General features: G+C 45.0%; 2 protein-coding genes across 12 annotated transcripts in view; both read left to right on the top strand.

Moving 5' to 3' along the window:
* LOC147008148 (nidogen-2-like) overlaps positions 1 to 18,961 on the top strand; it is a 57,361-nt gene extending 38,400 nt beyond the window's left edge. For 8 of the 11 annotated variants that reach the window (XM_085865351.1, XM_085865349.1, XM_085865359.1 and 5 more), the window contains 9 exons: positions 94 to 324; positions 2,916 to 3,041; positions 5,665 to 5,805; positions 8,454 to 8,579; positions 9,472 to 9,638; positions 11,380 to 11,503; positions 13,812 to 13,983; positions 17,789 to 17,946; positions 18,121 to 18,961. In XM_085865351.1, the coding sequence (XP_085721477.1) occupies positions 94 to 324; positions 2,916 to 3,041; positions 5,665 to 5,805; positions 8,454 to 8,579; positions 9,472 to 9,638; positions 11,380 to 11,503; positions 13,812 to 13,983; positions 17,789 to 17,946; positions 18,121 to 18,302 (1,427 nt within the window). In that variant the 3' untranslated portion in view covers positions 18,303 to 18,961. Of the gene's footprint in view, positions 1 to 93; positions 325 to 2,915; positions 3,042 to 5,664; positions 5,806 to 8,453; positions 8,580 to 9,471; positions 9,639 to 11,379; positions 11,504 to 13,811; positions 13,984 to 17,788; positions 17,947 to 18,120 lie in introns of those variants that run through there. The other 3 variants (XM_085865353.1, XM_085865355.1, XM_085865354.1) reach the window with 3 other exon arrangements.
* LOC147008146 (uncharacterized) overlaps positions 1 to 19,000 on the top strand; it is a 90,754-nt gene that overhangs the window by 45,454 nt on the left and 26,300 nt on the right.

Here is a 19,000-nt window from a genome sequence, read left to right as displayed (position 1 = left end):
GCGACCTCCACCACCGAAGGCCTGTTTTCTCCCCTGACTGTTTGTCTGTTTCTCATTTCTCTACCCCTCCTCCCATTGCTCTTCCACTCCCAGTACTCACATCAACCTCAACACACGAGTACACGTTGGATTTTGGACACGGTCGGCGCGGGACGTTCCAACAATGGTGGAGACAGAAAATCACATGGAACGGATGCCCACACGATGAGTGGTTCCACTCCATGCCCACACAGCGCCTCTCCGTCGACAAAATCGACGCGTTGTTCGATGTTGGTGAAAATATTCTTCGCTACGCCTCCACAAACACGATCAGCTCCATCACAGGTGAGATGGATTGCTGTCACAGGTGAGAAGTGCTTCATTAGTCGTTTTCAAGTAAAATGATGAGGACCTCCATCCATTGTTGGCAGAGCAGGAGCGGTATATCCAGGGTAGAGTGAACTGGTCAGAAACTAAATTGATCGGAAATCAAGCCATTGGAGAAGAGGAAGTTCTTAGTGTTCCAAAGCGATGATGGATTCCAGAACCTTGCTGATGATTGGGAGAAGGCTGATTGGTCTGTCGTTGCAGGGATCTGTTTTTGCACCTTTTTATGCAGGGCAGTGATGTTTGCTGATTTCCAAGCAGATGGCAAATGATCTTGAGCAAATGAGAGGGTGACGAGAACAGAGCGAGGGTGAGCAAGTGCAAAGGAGCAGGTTTTCAGGACACGTGGGCTGATGCCGTCTGGACCGGTTGCAGAATTTGAGTCGAGGTTTGACAGCAAATCTCCACCTTGTCAGGAGAAAAGGACACAGCAAAGTCCAGGGACAGTTGGGTGCGACTGGGGAAGTTGAGTTCAGAAAGCGATGGGTTTGTGACACAAGATTTAGGAGCAAACATGGAGTTTAGGCATTCAGCCTTTTCACGTGCGGTATCAGAGGTGTGGCCATTTGAGGTGAGGGAGGGGATGGAGGGGGAACATACACCAGAAACAGACTTAACCAGATGCCACCAGGATTTGGAGGAGGGAGAGAGGTTTGAGAGTTCAGACTTCAGATTAGAAAGATGTTGTTTTCTGGCTCTCCTGAGGGTAGATACACACTTGTTCTGAGCTTTATGGAAGGAACTGAGATTACCCTCAGTTGGGTTTGCTTTCCATGAGGCAAAGGCAAGTTGTTTCAGGACAACTGCCTCGCCACAGGCTTCAGTGAACCAAGGGCGGGAGGAAGGGTAGGACAACTGAAAACGAGAGGGGATAAATCTGTGCTTGAGGGAGAGCAAGTTTCTTTGAAAGAATTCCCAGGATGACTTGATGTTGGAGAAAGTAGAGATGGGAAATAAGTCTTGAAGTTTGATGGCTGCTTGGAGACCCTGCCAGTCGGCCTGAGTGAAATGCCAGACTCGACGGCGGTGAGGTGGTTCTCTAATAACAGCCAGAGAGATGTCCACTTTGATAAGTATGTGGTCAGAAGAACCCATTGTAGCGGAGGAAGAGCATCAGATATTTTCAAGGAAATTTGTCAAAGTCAGATCCAGAAGAGATGGAGTACCGTTGTTGAGATCCTGGTCGGGAAATTGACCGACTGAGTCAGTCCCAATGAGTCGCAGAAGTCTTTTGCTGAAGTGCCATGACAGGTGAGAGAGGTACCCACACCCAGCCAACTGGCATGATGACAATTGAAGTCGCCACATATGAGGAAGAGAGAGTTTGGATGAGAAGATGGAAGTTGGTCCATGTTTTCGGATCGTGAGGTGTAAATGGAGTCATCACTGTTTGGTGGACGGTACAGTACACATATAAACCTGAGGTGGGAGTGGAGAGGAAGCCGTAGCCAGAGGTATTCCTGGGGGTGTGGGGGAGTGAGAGCAGTGCATGGAGAGTGAGAAATCGAGTCTTTGATGAAGAGAGCAACTCCTCCACCAGGACGAGGCTCAGGTCTGTCATACCGGAGGAGGAAGTAACCGGGGAGAGATACTAGGGAGTGGGAGACGTTTTGAGGGAGGAAAGTTTCTGTTCGGCAGATTATGTCTGGTTTATAGGCAACATTATAAGATATCGTTTTTATTATCATTATTATTATTATTATTTTATATATATATTTTTTGAGAGAGTTTTCATCAGATTAGGTAAAGGAAGGGTTGAAGAAAAAAAATCGTGAGATGAATGGTGAATTTTTATCGGTAAACGCAGAGTGAAGCTGATGGGTCGATGAAAAGTTACAAGGAAGAGGGTAGAGAGAAACAAGTGGTTTCGGAACGTGGATAGTTCGGCAGGACACAAGGAAATATATATATATATATATTTTTAATGGATTTTTGAAGATGAGGTAAGATTAGGGAATGGAAGGTTGTTGGAAGAAATCGTGAAGGTAATGGTGAGAGTGGGTGGTGTATAAGATAGAAGATGGTTTGCCGGCAGAAGGAGGAAAAGGAAGAAGGATCGGTACTCATGGGGGGGGGAGGAGAAAGAGTTGTTGTTTTTTGTTAAATTTTAAGACAAGTACTTGGGAGGGATAGAAGGTCGTTGGTGGGAAAAGTGGGGAAAATAGGAACTGATGGTACTCGGGAGAGAATACAAATGTAAACGATTGTGCACCTGAACGGGAAGGACGGGTTGGACTGAAGGAGCCCGATAAGACAAGATCGACGAAAACTCACAAAATAGCACAATTTTTGAAACAAAACTGAACTAGGAACAAACAGCGAACATGTAGGTGGGAAAATAAACAGTTAAAACGTGACAAATAACGACCGGAAACTTAACTTTGATAAAGTTGGCAGAGACCATTGAGAGGAGTCGCCGTCGCCTGAAAACCCGGAACCGGAAGTCCAAATGTTGAGTGTACTTTTACAAGTATACTCAATATTTCTTCCAGATAATTGTTTGAGGTTAATATGACATGTCTGCATCTGTGTGTGTGTTTGTTCCACAGAGTTAAATCCTTGTTACGATGGATCGCATGATTGTGACAGTGACACCGACTGCCTGCCGATGCAGGGTCAGGCCTTCGCCTGTAAATGTGGAGTTGGTTCCACAGGAAATGGGAGATTTTGTTTTGGTAAGTATACCGTCGGGTGTATAAAACACATGCAAATGTTGATTTTACTTTTTCGAGGTTTCAGAGAATGATGGTGGACATGAAGACTCGGATCATGGGTAACCCCATGGCAGGTGCACAATGGAATATCAATCACGAACCACAACCAAAAATGTATTGTCAATCCACAGAAACATTGTTTCAGTTCATGTTACTCGCTTTGATGAAGAGCGAAACTTCGTGTTGTGTAAAATAATCTTGTGAATTCAAGAGAATTTACTCCCAAGGTATTCACTTCATGCCAGGAAGTCCTTTCTGTGTGTCGGCTGGCTATAGCAACGACTGATATCCATTTGAGGTCCTCCTGCTTGCAATAGTTTGTCTGATCCAGTGAGGCACAGAAGGTGCAGAGGACCTGAATATTTATTTGATTTCATTTATTTGAGTGTCAGAGATCATACAGGCCCAAGGAGTTATTGGTGTTCGTTTTTGTTCTCTCTCTAAACCAGGCGAGGCACCAGGTGAGTTAAAAGAAGGAAGGGATTCTCTTTTGGATATTTGCACCCACTGTGCGGAGGCATCAAGCATCTCTTTGCAAAGCAGATAGGGTACGCTTGTTATGTTTGGCCTTCTGTGTGGGCGAGGCCGGGTGAGGACTTGTGACACCGGCAAGACATAACGAAAGGGCTTTGCACTTTAAAGGAAACATCATGAACTGTTTGGCTGGTGGAATGCAAGCCATGTTGGCGAGATGAGCTCCAGAGCCCTGAGTGGCAGCAGAACACGTCTTCGATGGTCCCCTCAGCAGGGTGGGATGGCCTGAACGAAGCTGTCACCCACACCAGAATGTCCAATGGGAGGGACAAGCCGAACATGAGGGAGTCGTTAAACGCCGTGACTGTACATCCGCGTGGCTGTTGGACTCAGACCTTGGAAGAGACAGCATGTCTCTCTCCTCTCTCTCCTTCGTTGTACAAGCATAAAGAACTATTCCTGAGAGACGCAGACACCTCTTTCCATCGCCGTCCTCATCTCTCCTCGTCACTAGCCCGCCTTCTGAGCTGTGTGTGCCAGGTACCTGCACACCACCGACTCGTGTTTACCTACACAAGTCCTTGCCTGTCCCTTTGTTGTTTGTTTATGATTTCAGTATTTTGGCATCATCAGGATTTACATTTCGTTATTTTGGAAGGAAGATTACGTTTACTTTCTTTTCTTGTGTCCTTTGACCACCAGATCTGTCCAGTTAATTTATTATCCTGTCCTTCCTTATTCCCAATATTTATTTTGTCAGTAAATCCTCTTTTCATTGCAGGAACTGTTTTCCTGATTGTTCATGTGAACACGGCCAGGTTAGGTTATTCATTGGGAAACCCTTGGGGGATTGTACACTCGGTAATACTATACAGTATATGAACTCTAAACTTGCATGTTCGTCAGGTCATGGGATAGTGGACCTGGATACGAATCCCATCCTCCAGATAACCGATATCAGAAGTGTGAGATTCATCCTGACACCTTCCCCATGGAAAAATTAGAAAATTTATATTTTGGCGCAAAAGAGAGATTGGCATTGTTAAATTTTATTAACAATTATTTTTTTCAAATCGAGTGCACGTTCGAACCTGGATAAGATTGTAAATGTCAAATCGATGGTGGAGAGCGCAGAACATGTGGCAGGAGGCGAGCGAGGCTACAAACCCCTCGCACTCCTGAATGGTCCAACCAGGATGCTGGCGTGACGTCGACCCAGGACGGAATGGAGGCCATGATGACACAATTTGAGAAATGGGGAGCATGCCTGGAAGGAAGAATGAATGAAAACAAAGATAATTTGAGAAATGAGGGGGGAAATGAAAGAGAAGAATGAAATTTTCGTGGCACGAGGGGGCACAGCATCGATCAGAAATGGATTGGTGAATTGGTTTGAAGGGATAAATGGAAACACCACGAGGACATGCTTGATGAGTAATGGCCTGGAAGGACATCGTGCGAGTGTGACTTTCACTCTGCCCCATAAAGAGACCTTCTCTGAGATGAAGGTAATGGAGGGTTGAGAGGGGGGTAAAGCAGGATGGACCCTGAGTTTGTGAGGCGACTTTCGTGACGTGTGGGACGATACTCGCAGGCAGCCTGCTACTCCACTAGACTTGGTGGTGCACCTTCTGTCAGGTCCGGGGCCGACAGGATGTCCCTCCTGAGTCCCTGGCACCAGATAACTCAGGAGAGGTGTTGCAGTAATCATGCGGGCATTCACGAGCCCCAGTCACGATCTTCCCATCGCTGTCAAGAAGCACCCAAACCAGATCGGTCTCCCTCGTGAATAACAGCCGGCATAAGTTTTGTGTGTTTTCACGTCGTGAACATGTCCTTTGTCAAAGAGTCAGTAGCCATTGCTCTGTTGGCATTGACACACAGTAACAGTGTCATCTTCCCAATTGCAGATGTCCATTAAAATAAAACACCAAGCCCGCCACGATCACAGGAGACACTCCTGCAAGTTTCAAAGCCTTGTCCTCACATTGTCAGAAGTTTCTCCTGTTTTTTTTTCATATTTTTTTAACATCTCAAAGAATACACTCAGAGTTTTGTCTCCTGTACACAAGTACTGTTCTTGTGCAACGCTCACTGTGCTGTTTTACAGAGCACATACCCGTGAACGCGTGTCACACCCTGACACACGGATGTGACTCCGCCGAACGTGCTCGCTGCGTTCCCACTGGACCAACAACACTTCGCTGCGAGTGTCTCCCTGGCTACACGGGGAACGGACGTGTTTGCTTGGGTAGGACCCCATTAAAATATTTCTAAGAATGCTTGCCTTGTCACGTGATCTCCCTTCTGCTTCATCTTATGACACTGCAGAGAGAACATTTCTTTTCTCTCTTCTTCAGCGTTCCGCTTTATTCCCAATTTGATACCCCCCCCGGTTTTCATTGGTTCGAGATAACCTTTTCCTATTTACTCATGGAAACTAATATCTCGTAATTTGGGATTAATTTATTCATCAGGAGTCATCAGGAAGTGATGATATCGGAGTTTTCATGATAGTCAGGCAACGAGACATGAAATTGATGACGAATGTTCATCTATCTATCTATAATTCCAGCAACGTGTGTGTGTGTGTGTGTGTGTGTGTGTGTGTGTGTGTGTGTGTGTGTGTGTGTGTGTGTGTCTGTGTGTGTATGTGTGTGTCTGTGTCTGTGACCGCTGTTTCTCAACAACCACTGGTCCGATCGAATTGAAACTTGCCAGGTATATTGCTGGGGACCTGAGGATGTGCCTTTTCAAGGTTTGATATTAATCGGACAAGTGCTTCCCAAGTTATTGCCATTTATTTACCAAACCAATGACAAGACACGTTGCTGCGTGGGCGTGACCGACGGGGAAAGGGTGCCATTTAGTTACCGTGGCGTAGGAGTGGCAATGGTCAATGGCAGCGAATGTCATGGCAAGCAAAGACAGGGAGGTAAACTTGATTTTAATTTGGATTTTAATGAACTCTGTGTGTGTAAGTATCACAGCAGTTGTTACTTCAATGCAAGCGATAATTCGTGGAATGCATGTGAACATTCCGTACGGGCACGCACCACTTCCGGATAGTGATGACTTCCTGTATTCTAATAATTTCTCGATTTCTTATGCGCATTTATAGATCAACACAATGCCCAAATCCAGTCGTCGTTTACAAGAGCGAAGGAACGGCCTGTGTGTTTGTTTGAAAGATTTTTTTTGGGGGGAGGGCACGCACGTACGGGCACATACTAGTTTTTCAAATGACACTTGCCAAAGTCAGAGAGAGAATATTACTTGAAATAATTCTCCAGAAAGTTGGACGAACCGCTTTCAACCACAGTTTACCGGATTAATGAGGTGGCCCGAAACAAGGTAACCTGATTGTGTGAAATAATATTCTCATCCAAAGTTGAGGTTTACGGAGGAGCGTCACGGCAGACGATGCAAGGATTACAACGAACGCAAAAATGGCAAAAGAAATCGAGCAGCCTCTGGACGGACGTGGAGAAACATGGCCGGTCAGGAAAAGTGGGGTTCGATGTGAGGGCAGCCACTTCATAGGCGATCAGAGCCTTGGCTTTCAATACTTCCAAGAGTATGAGGTGCAATGCAGGGGTGCCCACCCACGTGGAAGAACAAAACTCTCTTCTGCTGTTAACCAAATGCCTTTTGACCATGAGAGGTTCTCCAGAATGAAGCTCGGACGTTTCCCAGCACAGGATGCACGTGACGTACCTGTTTTTGGCTCACCTGGAACGTCGTTCCGGGGAGCTTGTGGGATGGCACGACGTCAGTCTGTCTGTCCGTGCACAAACACTTTCATCTTCTTCTCTGAAACTGCACGCACGATTCCGATGAAACTTGCCCACAATCTCCATCACCCGTGATGTTCCAAAGTTTGTTCACTGCATGAAAAAAATCGGTGTCTCAGGGGGTTTGACGGGGCGGGGAGGGGGGGGTTGCCCCCCAAAATAGGTATTTGCTTTCTTCTCAGAAACTACACAATTTCGATGAAACTTGAGCACAACCATCATCACTCATGATGTACCAAATATTGTTCATGACATTTTTTTCAAATCAGCCGTTTCCCCCTGAAATGGGGGTACTTTCTCTCCATTAGATATTTTCTCTCCGTCATCTACGCTGACCAGTGGTTTCCTTGTTATCTTATCCAGCCGCTACCAGGTGACCACTCAGCGGTATCACCCCTATTTTTAGCTCCATCTTGGAGATGTGGTGAATCTCTGAGTTATTGGCTGATACTGAGGTCCAAGAACTCAAGGGACTGAACTTCCACAGGTTGGTCACAGAAGTCGGTCTGTCTGCAGTGTTGTCCTTCCAATTTGCTGAGATAAATTGTTAGGACATGAGACTTACCCGGATGTAAAGTCATGTTCCTGGTCTGGGACCAGTTTTTGGTTTATTCAGGATTTGCGATGAATCTTTTTTGTTCATTTTGTGTGTTGGAGGATTTCTTGATTTAGGATTTTTTTTTCTCACTGAAGAAGGTGGAGATGTTTCTGGCTAACCTGGACTCCGATTCTGTGACACGTCCAGAAAGTATCAGTGCATGTGATCTAGAAGGAGTGTGAGTGCCAGTTTGAGGATAAGTAAGGAGGGAGGGGCAGCATGGAGTTAGATAGAGTGAGTGGTGGCTCAGAGTGAGGCAGAAGGAGAGTGTTGTGAGAGGGACAAGCAGCAGAAGAGATGGCAGTAGTGTTGTCACAAGGCCAAGCAAGCATTACGACCTGCTCACACTACAGCACTTTGCTTTAGATCCTGATTTTTGGAGGTTTGAAGGGATCGTAGGAGTACTTGTGCGCTTGTGGCTCCTTTAGCCATTTTTCAGTATCACCTCGCCATAACCATCCTTGTCTGCCACACCTGATTCTCACATTGTTTGTGCTTGTATGGCAGATGATAACGAGTGTTGGAGTAAGCCCTGCGACCGAAATGCCATTTGCCACAACAATCCAGGCTCGTTCAGATGCTCTTGCAATGTCGGGTTTGACGGCGATGGATTCCGATGCAGCCCGTTGCCCGGTACGTCATTTTACTTACTGCTAAACGGAAAGGGGTTTTGAAAGTGCCAAAAAGGCCATTTATGTTCTGCAGTGTTCAAGTGTGTAATTCAATTGAAATGAAATAAATATTTTAAAGGTTGCATAAAAAAAAATTGTTTTTAGAAGTTTACCACCGTTGATGCAGTGTCTTACACACCACCTTATTTATCATGTTGCATGGGTTCTTCGTGCCTGTTGTTTGTGTCCTCGACGACATCATTCGAAACAGTTAGTTTCCTGTTTGGAATTATTTCCGATTTTGTTTGACTGTCAGGCAGGCGTAGACTGTAAAAATAATTTTTGTGCATCTGTGATTGCGAATTCAGAGCCAAAGTGCTGCTAAACTACAGGGCTCGTTTTTTTCCGATTCGTATTCACAATATCACATTGAATTGAAATGAAGTTGTTCCTCGGTCATCAACTGACGTGTGTGGACGGACGGACAGACGTGAAACGCCATCGTTAACTGAACACACCACGATTATTATGGCCCATATACCCATATCATCCCATGCGCCATATTATCTCACATACATTGCCATTATCTGTGGCTTCATTGATTATTATTATTGATTCAAACGATATTCCCCATGGCTCGTCGATCATACAGTATGAAGTTTTGGCATCGTCTGTTAGGCAGTTCCGAAGATGAGAATTTGTTGTTTTTATTTTCAATACAATATGGCTGTCATACCATCTGACCTATGAGGTCACCAATTTAATTACTCACATCGGGTCGTCGATCAGACATGTGACTTTTCAGATTTTTCGGATAAGGATTTTGATTCAACCTATTTTGGCTGGAATGCCACTTTGATGTTGGATTGGACGATTTGTCTTGTAATTGTACCTTCCTTTTCACAATTCTACAGGCCTTCCTGTAGCTGATTCTACCACCTTGGGTCCATATCCAGCACCAGATGTCCAGCTGCTCCTGTCCCCAACTGCACTGCTGTTTGGGTCTTCAAACCAGATAATTTATCTTCCCTTGGATGGTTTCAAGTTGCTATCTGAAGCAGCATCCACTGTCATCATAAACGTAAGGCCAATCTTGCTGGATTACAGAAGGGTTCTACATTCTGTGATATTTATGAGCTTTTAAGGAAACCTGGGTCGTCCAGACCCTGCGGACTCTCAATAAAGGAAGAAAGAAAGAGCTTTGAGGAAATGTATAATGCTGTACTTAACAACAGGAACAGCACCAAGTATTATTGCACTCGATCACTGGAGATCCTTTGTGCAGTTTGATATATTGTTGCGAATCTGGAAGCCATGAGCACACAGACATTCAGGTTCCTATAGCTTAGTTATTTCGATAAGTATGTGTTTCTAGTTATAATCCATCCCTTAGTCTAATGGGTGAATAAATGTAAATGCGCTGTGAAGTTCCATATTTAGGAACGAAGAGTTCATTTCATAGATAACATGTACATGTGAGATGGAGAACCAAAATCAATGATCAAACTCTCAACCCCACCATATTTGGAAATAGTGTCGACGACGTCAGCACAGTTGAGGCTGCCATGTTTGTTCATGTTGCATTGTGGGTCTATTTGCCAAAATAAAAGGAAAAACAATTTATTTTCATTTACTGATATATTTTGTGGACTAGAAACCAATGAAGACAACTCGGACAACAAACCGGAGATAAGATTTAGTTTGTGACTTCAGTGTTCATCAAGCGGTGGTATTTGAGGTTTGTTCAAGTAGTTGTATAATACAATGTTGATACAACTGTGTGATTTAATTTTGTTTCATTGCTATTATTTCTCGATTTAGTTTTCTTTTTTATCGACAGAGACGAAGTTTTTTTTTTCCGGTTATTTCATGTTCGACTTTTCATGTTGTAGTTATTTCGTTTTCTCTGGTTCTGCGTTCGTTTCGAGGCTTTGCTGATTTCACATTAGACGCTGTGTCAATGGCGGTAAATTGCGGAATGAATATATGTATGCGAGTATAAAAGCCCGTCAAAAATGACTGGTTGGAATTATTTTATTTGAAATATGCAAGGAGACTGCACGATATATCTTCGTGAACGTTTCGTTTCGATGGTACAGCCTCGTGAGCGCGCCAAAGTCCGAAGCCTCGGCGTAGCGTCAGGTGTGCTGATATCTTTATTTTTTTATTAGACATCCCACAGACTTAAACGAATAGTCGTTTCAATCTGCGTGCGTGACACGTCACGTGCGGAGAATTTGACCTCCCTGCTCCTCGTATTTATAAATTTTTAAAACGTTTCTGTACACCGCCCTTGAGGCCCGGTTGCAAGTCACCGTCTACATTTCCAATCGAAGAGACGTCATTACTTTTTTTTTATGGAAAATGTTTTTCGAGTTTTTTTTATTCTGAAAAGTAGACCGTCGTGAACACACGTTCGTGCTGAACGATTGCCCTTTAGAACCCTTCTTCAGTCGTCCTTATGAATAAGGACAGGGTAAGCGCACTGTGTTTTATAGAGGCAGATGACTTTTAAAATCTTTCTTTTGATTGAATTTAATGATATACTTGAACACTGGAGAACACAAATCACCTTTTTTGGTATTTCCAAAACCCTTAACGACCTTTAAAATCATTATTTTATTTAAATCGAAGTACCTGCTCGAACACCGCGTGGGGTAATATGTTCTGTCTCCCGCGTACATCGCAGTGATGTTCTCTGATTTCGAAATCGACGGAAGACATTTTGATTGTCAGTCGGTGCAAATCCTTCAGTGATGGTCTCCGATGCATTGAATTGATAAAAAATAAAACAATAAAGTATTTTCTCTCCCTCCACGTAGGCATATTACATTGTCGGCCTTGCTTTCGACCGCGTGGACAGGATGGTGTACTGGACAGACATTCACGTGGGAACCATCAGTCGTGTATCACTGAACGGCGGTGCACCACAGGTCATTATTACAGGTAGGCCTACATCATAAGGAGCGTCTCTGACTAAGACGCACTATCCTCTCTGACGAAGATGTACGGAACATTTTACCTGTGATGTGTCACAGGTCTACAAGAGCTCTGTGTGGTTGTTGTTTTTATCGGGGGTCGATTTTTGAAATACTTGTCACCTCGTGACGTATTCTTTTTGCTTTATTCATGTCGGAGGATGTAGACAATGCCACCTTTTATAAATAAGAGTTTTGGTACCCATTCCTGATTGCTCTTTTTGCGGATATTTAGGTTTAAGAGACAACGACAAAGTTTCGACTGGCACCACCTGGAGACCAGAGGAGGTGTGACGGATGGATTTCTTTCTCCCGAATGTTGATTCATGAGTTCTTTTGTAAATTTTCTTCGGTTCAAGAAATATTGAAGCAAATTCAGTGACATTGCTGCCTTCAGTCAAATTAAGCCAAAAATCCTTCTCAGAACCAAGCTCTTGGGATCCATATATAATCGCAGTTGACATCAAATCCGTCCTTTTCTCCAACAGCCTGATCTCAAACCATCAGTTCAGATTCAGACCCGATCATTCTACCCTAGACATGCTGCTTTTGCTCTCCCAGCAATGGATGGAGACCATCACTGTCAGACATGAGATCAGGGACATCTCTTCAGACACATCTGGAGCATTCGACACAGTCTCTGTCTGACTTCCCGCCTTGCTCTCCAAACTCTGCTGACGGCATCCAAGGCCAACTCTGCACAACGTTTCCTGACTTCCTTTACTCTTGTTTCCAACGCATGGCTCTGAACAGGATCCTTTCATTTCCTCTCCCTGTCGATGCTGCAGTGCCCCATTGCAGTATTTTTGGCTCTTTTTATTCCTCATCTTCATCAACGATCTTTCCGATCCTCTGACAAATCCTGTTTATCACTTTGCTGAAGGCTCCACTCTCTCTCTGTGTGTCGTGGCATCTCTCATCCTTCAGATAGGCAGGCGGCAGCCTCTTCCCTCTCTGCAGACCTTAATAGAATGACGAGCTGTTCAAACACTTGGAATATGTCTTTCAACCCTGACAAACCTCACACTCTCACTTTATGTGTCTGAAAGGATTGGCTCAGGAATCCTCCCATCTACTTCCTGAACAAACGTCTTGAAAAAGTTAATTCCCTCAAACTTTTGGTCAATCCCTTTAGCCATGGTCTGTCTTGGGCAATTCATATCTCCAAGTTTTCCTCCAAAGCCAGCCGCCACCTGGGCATGCATAATGTGGAAGGAGGTTCTTCATACCATGCAAAGTCTTTCCTTGTCAAAGCAAAACTTTTTTCAGCTTACAAGACCGATATCCACAGCTTGATAGAGTGTTGTCCTCCCCATTAGGCTCCTGCCTCGCACTTTTCACTTTCTGATGCCTTTGAAACTTCATCTTCTTTCTAAAGCCTTAATCCCAACACTGAGGGTCAACGAGGATCTGCCTTTTCCACTCTCCTCTTTCTTCTCTCAATCCTTTTTTCTTCAAATATCTTTGGAGTACATCCCTCTCCTGTAATATCTGTCATCGTCTTGGTCGTTTCCCTCTAATCGGCTCATTGTCTATCCCCTTCTTGCTGTGGTTGAGGTTCTATCCAGCTTGTTCATCCCCTTTCTTCTCCTCTCCCTCACTTTGATCCCCTTCTTCCTCATGTCCATTCTCCCTCCAACTGTCCCTGTTGTGTCCCTCGATCTTGCTGTTTGTAAGTTTCGCCTTTTTTTCCATTATGTTCTTCATGCTTTATGTTCCTGGTTCATTGTTCTGTGTTCAAGCTCTTCCACGAACCTCAACGTTGTATTCAAATAAACAAAGAAAAAATGTTTGCACACATCATCGAGGCTCGTGGAAGAGCTCGTAAGAGTACACTGAATGGATGAGGATGCAACATAAACGCAACGAAAGAAACAGCAGAGAGAGGGGGGAAACACCAACAGCAGAATTTAAGGCCAAGATAGAGGGAGTGGACGAACAATGGGTGTGGGGATGAATGGGGGCAAGAGAGGATGCATGGGGTGGACAAGATGGATACAGAAGGAAACTCATGAGGGAAAACCAGAAATTTGGAAGGAGGGATTGACACAAGGGTAGAAAAGATCATGGTTTCGGATGGGGGATGATCTGAGATGGTGGTGAACAGCTGTCTTGAAGACCCAGAGGGAAGAATGGGATTGAGGAGGGTGTGGAAGTTGGTTCCCCAGGTGGGGAAAAAAGAGGAATAAATGAGAAGTGTGTCTGATTCCTCTGCGCGACGCCATTGTGAGAATCCTGCCTGTTTGTCTGTCTGTCTGTCTGTCTGTGTGCACCAGGGCTCAACTTTCCAAACGCACTCGCCATCGATCACCTGCGCCGCAACATATTCTGGACAGATCTTGGAAGGAACTCCCTTGAGGTTTCGAAACTGGACGGCTCACAGCGCCGCCTTCTGTTCGACGCCGGGTCCATAACTGCGATCTCCATCGCCATCGACGCACAAAAAGGGTGACGATCCATCGATGTCAGCATCTGATCACTGTTACTTCTCTTTTCCTATTTTAATCAATAGGCAACAACAATTAATGGCAGTGTTCATTTACTTTGATGATTAATGACTTCCAGCTCATCGTGTGATGTGCACTGGGGAAAAACAGTGATGTTTTTTGGGGTGGTTTGGGTAAAAATAGTGGTTTTTTGGGGGGGGTTGGGTGAAAATAGTGAAGTTTTTTGGGTGGGTTTGGGTAAAAATAGTGGTTTTTGGGGGGGGTTTGGGTAAAAATAGTGATGTTTTTTGGGGGGATTGGGTAAAAATAGTGAAGTTTTTTGGGGGGTTTGGGTAAAAATAGTGATGTTTTTTGGGGGTTTGGGTCAAACTAGTGATTTTTTTCGAGGGGGTTTGGGTAAAAATAGTGATGTTTTTTGGGGGAGTTTGGGTAAAAATAGTGATGCTTTTTGGGGTGGTTGGGTAAAAATAGTGGTTTTTGGGGGTTTGGGTAAAAATAGTGATGTTTTTTGGGGGGGTTAGCAAAATAGTGGTTTTTGGGGTGGCTTGGGTAAAAATAGTGATGTTTTTGGGGGGAGTTGGGTAAAAATAGTGATGTTTTTTGGGGGTTGGGTAAAAATAGTGACGTTTTGGGGGGGTAGGGTAAAAATAGTGGTTTTTTGGGTGGGGTTGGGTAAAAATAGTGATGTTTTTTGGGGGGGTTGGGTAAAAATAGTGGTTTTTGGGGGGGTTGGGTAAAAATAGTGATTTTTTGGGGGGTTTGGGTAAAAATAGTGATGTTTTTTGGGGGGTTTGGGTAAAAATAGTGGTTTTTGGGGGGGTTTGGGTAAAAATAGTGACGTTTTTTGGGTGGGTTTTTTTTTTTTTTTTTTTTTTTTTTTTTTTTTTTTTTTTGTATACCTTGGTCGAGGCTCGTATGAGAGCTAACACACAACTCACAGCAAGGAGGCATGAGACAAGAGGGGCGGGAGTGGAAGGGACAAATCATTGGGGAACAGACACAGGTGAACTGTGGAAGGGAGAGGGATGGGGATGGGACGGGGAACATGGCGAGGAGAAGATGGACATTACAGGGACTTTCAGGAAGGAAAGCAGGAGAATTGAAGGAAGTGGGCTTGGGTGGAGTATCGGAGGTAGAAAAGATCGAGGATTTGGATGGGGGAAGATAAGAGGTGGTGGTGAACAGCTGTTTTGAAAGCCTGGAGGGAAGAATGGGAAAGAATAGAGTGAGGAAGTTTATTCCAAAGGCGGGAAAAAAGAGGAATGAAAGAGTGAAGATGAGCAGTGATTCGTGATTTTGGTAGTTTTACCAGAAGGGGGTTGTTGGCGGACCTTGAGCGCCCTGTGGAAATGTGGTGGGGACAAATCGCAGAGAGAGCAGGGGGGCAAGGCTGGAGAGGAGTCGGTAGAAGACAGAAAGACCACCGACCAACCTGCGGTGATTGAGTGAGAGGCCCAAAGACTCAGCTTCATTGCGGGAGATGCCAATGATCTTAAAAGCCCTGGTTTCGACAGCGTGAAGTCGAGAAAGGTGGGAGGCAGGAGCACCAGCCCAGAGGGGAGAGCAGTACTCCATCAGGCTACGGACAAAAGCTTTGTAAGTGGTCAGGAGCTCAAGAGGGCCGAGGAAGGACTTTGCACGACGGAGGATTCCCAGTCGGCGACTGGCTTTTGAGGCAAGGTTGGAAATGTGACTTTCCCAGGAAAGGTCATGGCAGGTTTGGGTAAAAATAGTGATGTTTTTGGGGGGGTTTGGGTAAAAATAGTGATGTTTTTGGGGGGGTTTGGGTAAAAATAGTGACGTTTTTTGGGGGGTTTGGGTAAAAATAGTGATGTTTTTGGGGGGGTTTGGGTAAAAATAGTGATGTTTTGGGTGGGGTTTGGGTAAAAATAGTGACGTTTGGGGGGGCTTGGGTAAAAATAGTGATGCTTTTGGGGGGCTTGGGTAAAAATAGTGATGTTTTTGGGGGGGGTTGGGTAAAAATCGTGACGTTTTGGGGGGTAGGGTAAAAATAGTGGTTTCTTGGGTGGGGTTGGGTAAAAATAGTGATGTTTTTGGGGGTTGGGTAAAAATAGTGGTTTTTGGGGGGGTTGGGTAAAAATAGTGATTTTTGGGGGGGTTTGGGTAAAAATAGTGATGTTTTTTGGGGGTTTGGATAAAAATAGTGACGTTTTGGGAGGGGTTGGGTAAAAATAGTGGTTTTTGGGGGGTTGGGTAAAAATAGTGGTTTTTGGGGGGTTTGGGTAAAAATAGTGACGTTTTTTGGGTGGGTTTGGGTAAAAATAGTGATGTTTTTGGGGGGTTTGGGTAAAAATAGTGACGTTTTTTGGGGGGTTTGGGTAAAAATAGTGATGTTTTTGGGGGTTTGGGTAAAAATAGTGATTTTTGGGGGGGTTTGGGTAAAAATAGTGACGTTTTTTGGGGGGCTTGGGTAAAAATAGTGATGCTTTTGGGGGGCTTGGGTAAAAATAGTGACTTTGGGGGGGGGTTGGGTAAAAATAGTGATGTTTTTGGGGGTTTAGGGTAAAAATAGTGACTTTTGGGGGGGTTGGGTAAAAATAGTGACTTTTGGGGGTTCGGTAAAAATAGTGATGTTTTTTGGGGGCTTTGGGTAAAAATAGTGACGTTTTTTGGGGAGGTTTGGGTAAAAATAGTGGTTTTTTGGGGGGAGTTTGGGTAAAAATAGTGGTTTTTTGGCGGGGTTTGGGTAAAAATAGTGATGTTTTGGGGGGGAGACGAGACGAGACGGTTTTGATTGATCGATCGATCGATCGAGACGGACGAGACAGATCGAGACGAGACGGTTTTGCATTTACCTTTAAAAAGTATCATAATTGTTGTTAAAGTTTCGAGTTAATTTTCAGCAGTTGATTAATTAACTTTGTGGTTCGGGTTTAACGAGGCTTTTTCTCCGAGGTGGTGGTTAACGACTAAGGCGGCTGCTTTATGATGTCAGGGTCTTGATTTGGAGCCCCCGTTTTTCACATTGAATTAACACCGGGTTGGGTTAACTCAGCCTGTCATCGTTTTGAGCTCGACGAAATGAGTACCAGTGTATTGGTAACAGAGGGCACTGCATCAGTGGCACCGGCAACCACAGGAAATGATGCGACCAGCAGCCTTCCAGCTCGCTGTCCTAATTTGAGAAATTATGTAGAAATGATAAACCAGGCTCGGTGGTGTAATGGTGTGGGGCGTCTGCTCCGAGTGTGCGATGGTCGGTGGTTCAAATCCTCCCAGCTGAGTTCACACTGAATTTATTTAGAAAGGATAGAGCACAGGCAACCCCCCCGAGGTTGGCATCCATGGGGAGGAGGAAATCCCTTCTCAGGAAATGCTCTGCTGAGTGGGATGACAATGGTGTTGCCATTGGTGTGACGTCCCTTCCCCCAAGCTCAGTGGCTGTTTGTCTCATCTGGTCTGGTATAGCGTGTGTGTGTGTGTGTGTGTGTGTGTGTGTGTGTGTGTGTGTGTGTGTGTGTGTGTGTGTGTGTGTGTGTGTGTGTGTGTGTGTGTGTGTGTGTGTGTGTGTGTGTGTTCCACTATGAGCCGAAGATCCTTTTCAAAAAAGTTTTATTCAAAAACATATCGAAGACTCCATGGAGCACCACGTGGTTTGAGTGGGTGTACAAGTCATCCGAACAAGACAGAGACATCATTTAAAAGTATGGCAATGAACCGAGCTGTTTGTTGGGTTCTTTGCTGGAATCACGTGGTCGCTTCCACGCATATGTACAGCACATGACCACACACAAGTGGAACGTGTCACAAGCCATCATGTCCTCTTGCCTCCTTTTACGTGCTAGGCACCTGTACTGGATCGAGGTGGGTCGAGCGGGTGTGCAGATCGAGACGGCACATGTGGATGGCTCTGAGCGGCGGGTATTTGTCAGTGAAGACCTGCAAGTGCCCGTTAGCCTGACCTTTGACCCCGACTCACGCCAACTTTGTTGGGTAGATTCTGGTTAGTGTTTCACTCCTTCATGTCGCACGTTTTCATCTTTCACTCTGTTCGTGTTTCAGCTGTGAAAATGAGCCATTCACAACATCCTTCAGATGTTTGGATTCGAACTACATTGTTCAAAACATCATTGCAATTGAAAGCGAAGAGCTTGTTCTCCTTTTATTCTGTGCACAGGTGCAAAATGCTTGAAGTGCACGGATCTTGACCACGTCACACATCATCGGCTCATGCTGCGTGGTCTTCAACAACCAGTGAGCCTAACCAGCAGGTCAGGGTACCTGTATTACACAGACTGGGAACGGTACGTGTACAGTGAGTTTTCTCCACACTACAAGGACCCGCTCCCTCGGGATTAACAAACCATTTGTGGAGGGAGGGGGGGGAGGCTGTGCCCATGACCTGACCCAGGGGAATACCAACATGTATGCAAAGTTTCTTGGAGAATGGCCCAGCCCTGTTTTTTTCTATGGTTTTCAGATGTACGCGCACACACACACATACACACACACACACACACACACACACACACACACACACACACACACACACACACACACACACACACACACACACACACACACACACACACACACACACACACACACACGATTCCATTATTTAATTCAAGCAAATACAACCTGTCGCTTTGCTGACGGGAATGGGTGAGAGAGACAGAGAGGGTGAGAGAGAGAGGGGAGAGGAGAGATATGGGAATGGGGGGGGGGAGGATTCTGGCAGATGTAACGTCCAGTTTAACAACACATACAGTGGTGAATCACCCCACCTGTAAAACACCTGGATGACCGTTTTAGCTGTGTCGGGATTCAAACCCAAGCTACACAGCTTAGAGCGAGCGTCAGTACTTACCTCTCAGCTGTCCTGATGTGATATTCACGAAACGTTTCACTTTTTATTTGTATTTCTCTCTTCTGAAGTGATTTTTTGTTGTTTTTTTTTGTATACATTGTCGAGGCTCATATGAGAGCGAACACACAACACCCATCAAGGGGTTGGGGGGGGGCAGGAGACAAGAGAGGTGGGAGAGGGAAGGACA

Source organism: Eptatretus burgeri, chromosome 21 (assembly GCF_056783735.1).
Source record: "Eptatretus burgeri isolate ZD-2024b chromosome 21, Ebu_testis_v1, whole genome shotgun sequence".
NCBI classification, from domain to species: domain Eukaryota; kingdom Metazoa; phylum Chordata; class Myxini; order Myxiniformes; family Myxinidae; genus Eptatretus; species Eptatretus burgeri.
The sequence above is the reverse complement of the archived record's forward strand: the minus strand, read 5'-3'. Positions and strand labels throughout refer to the sequence as shown.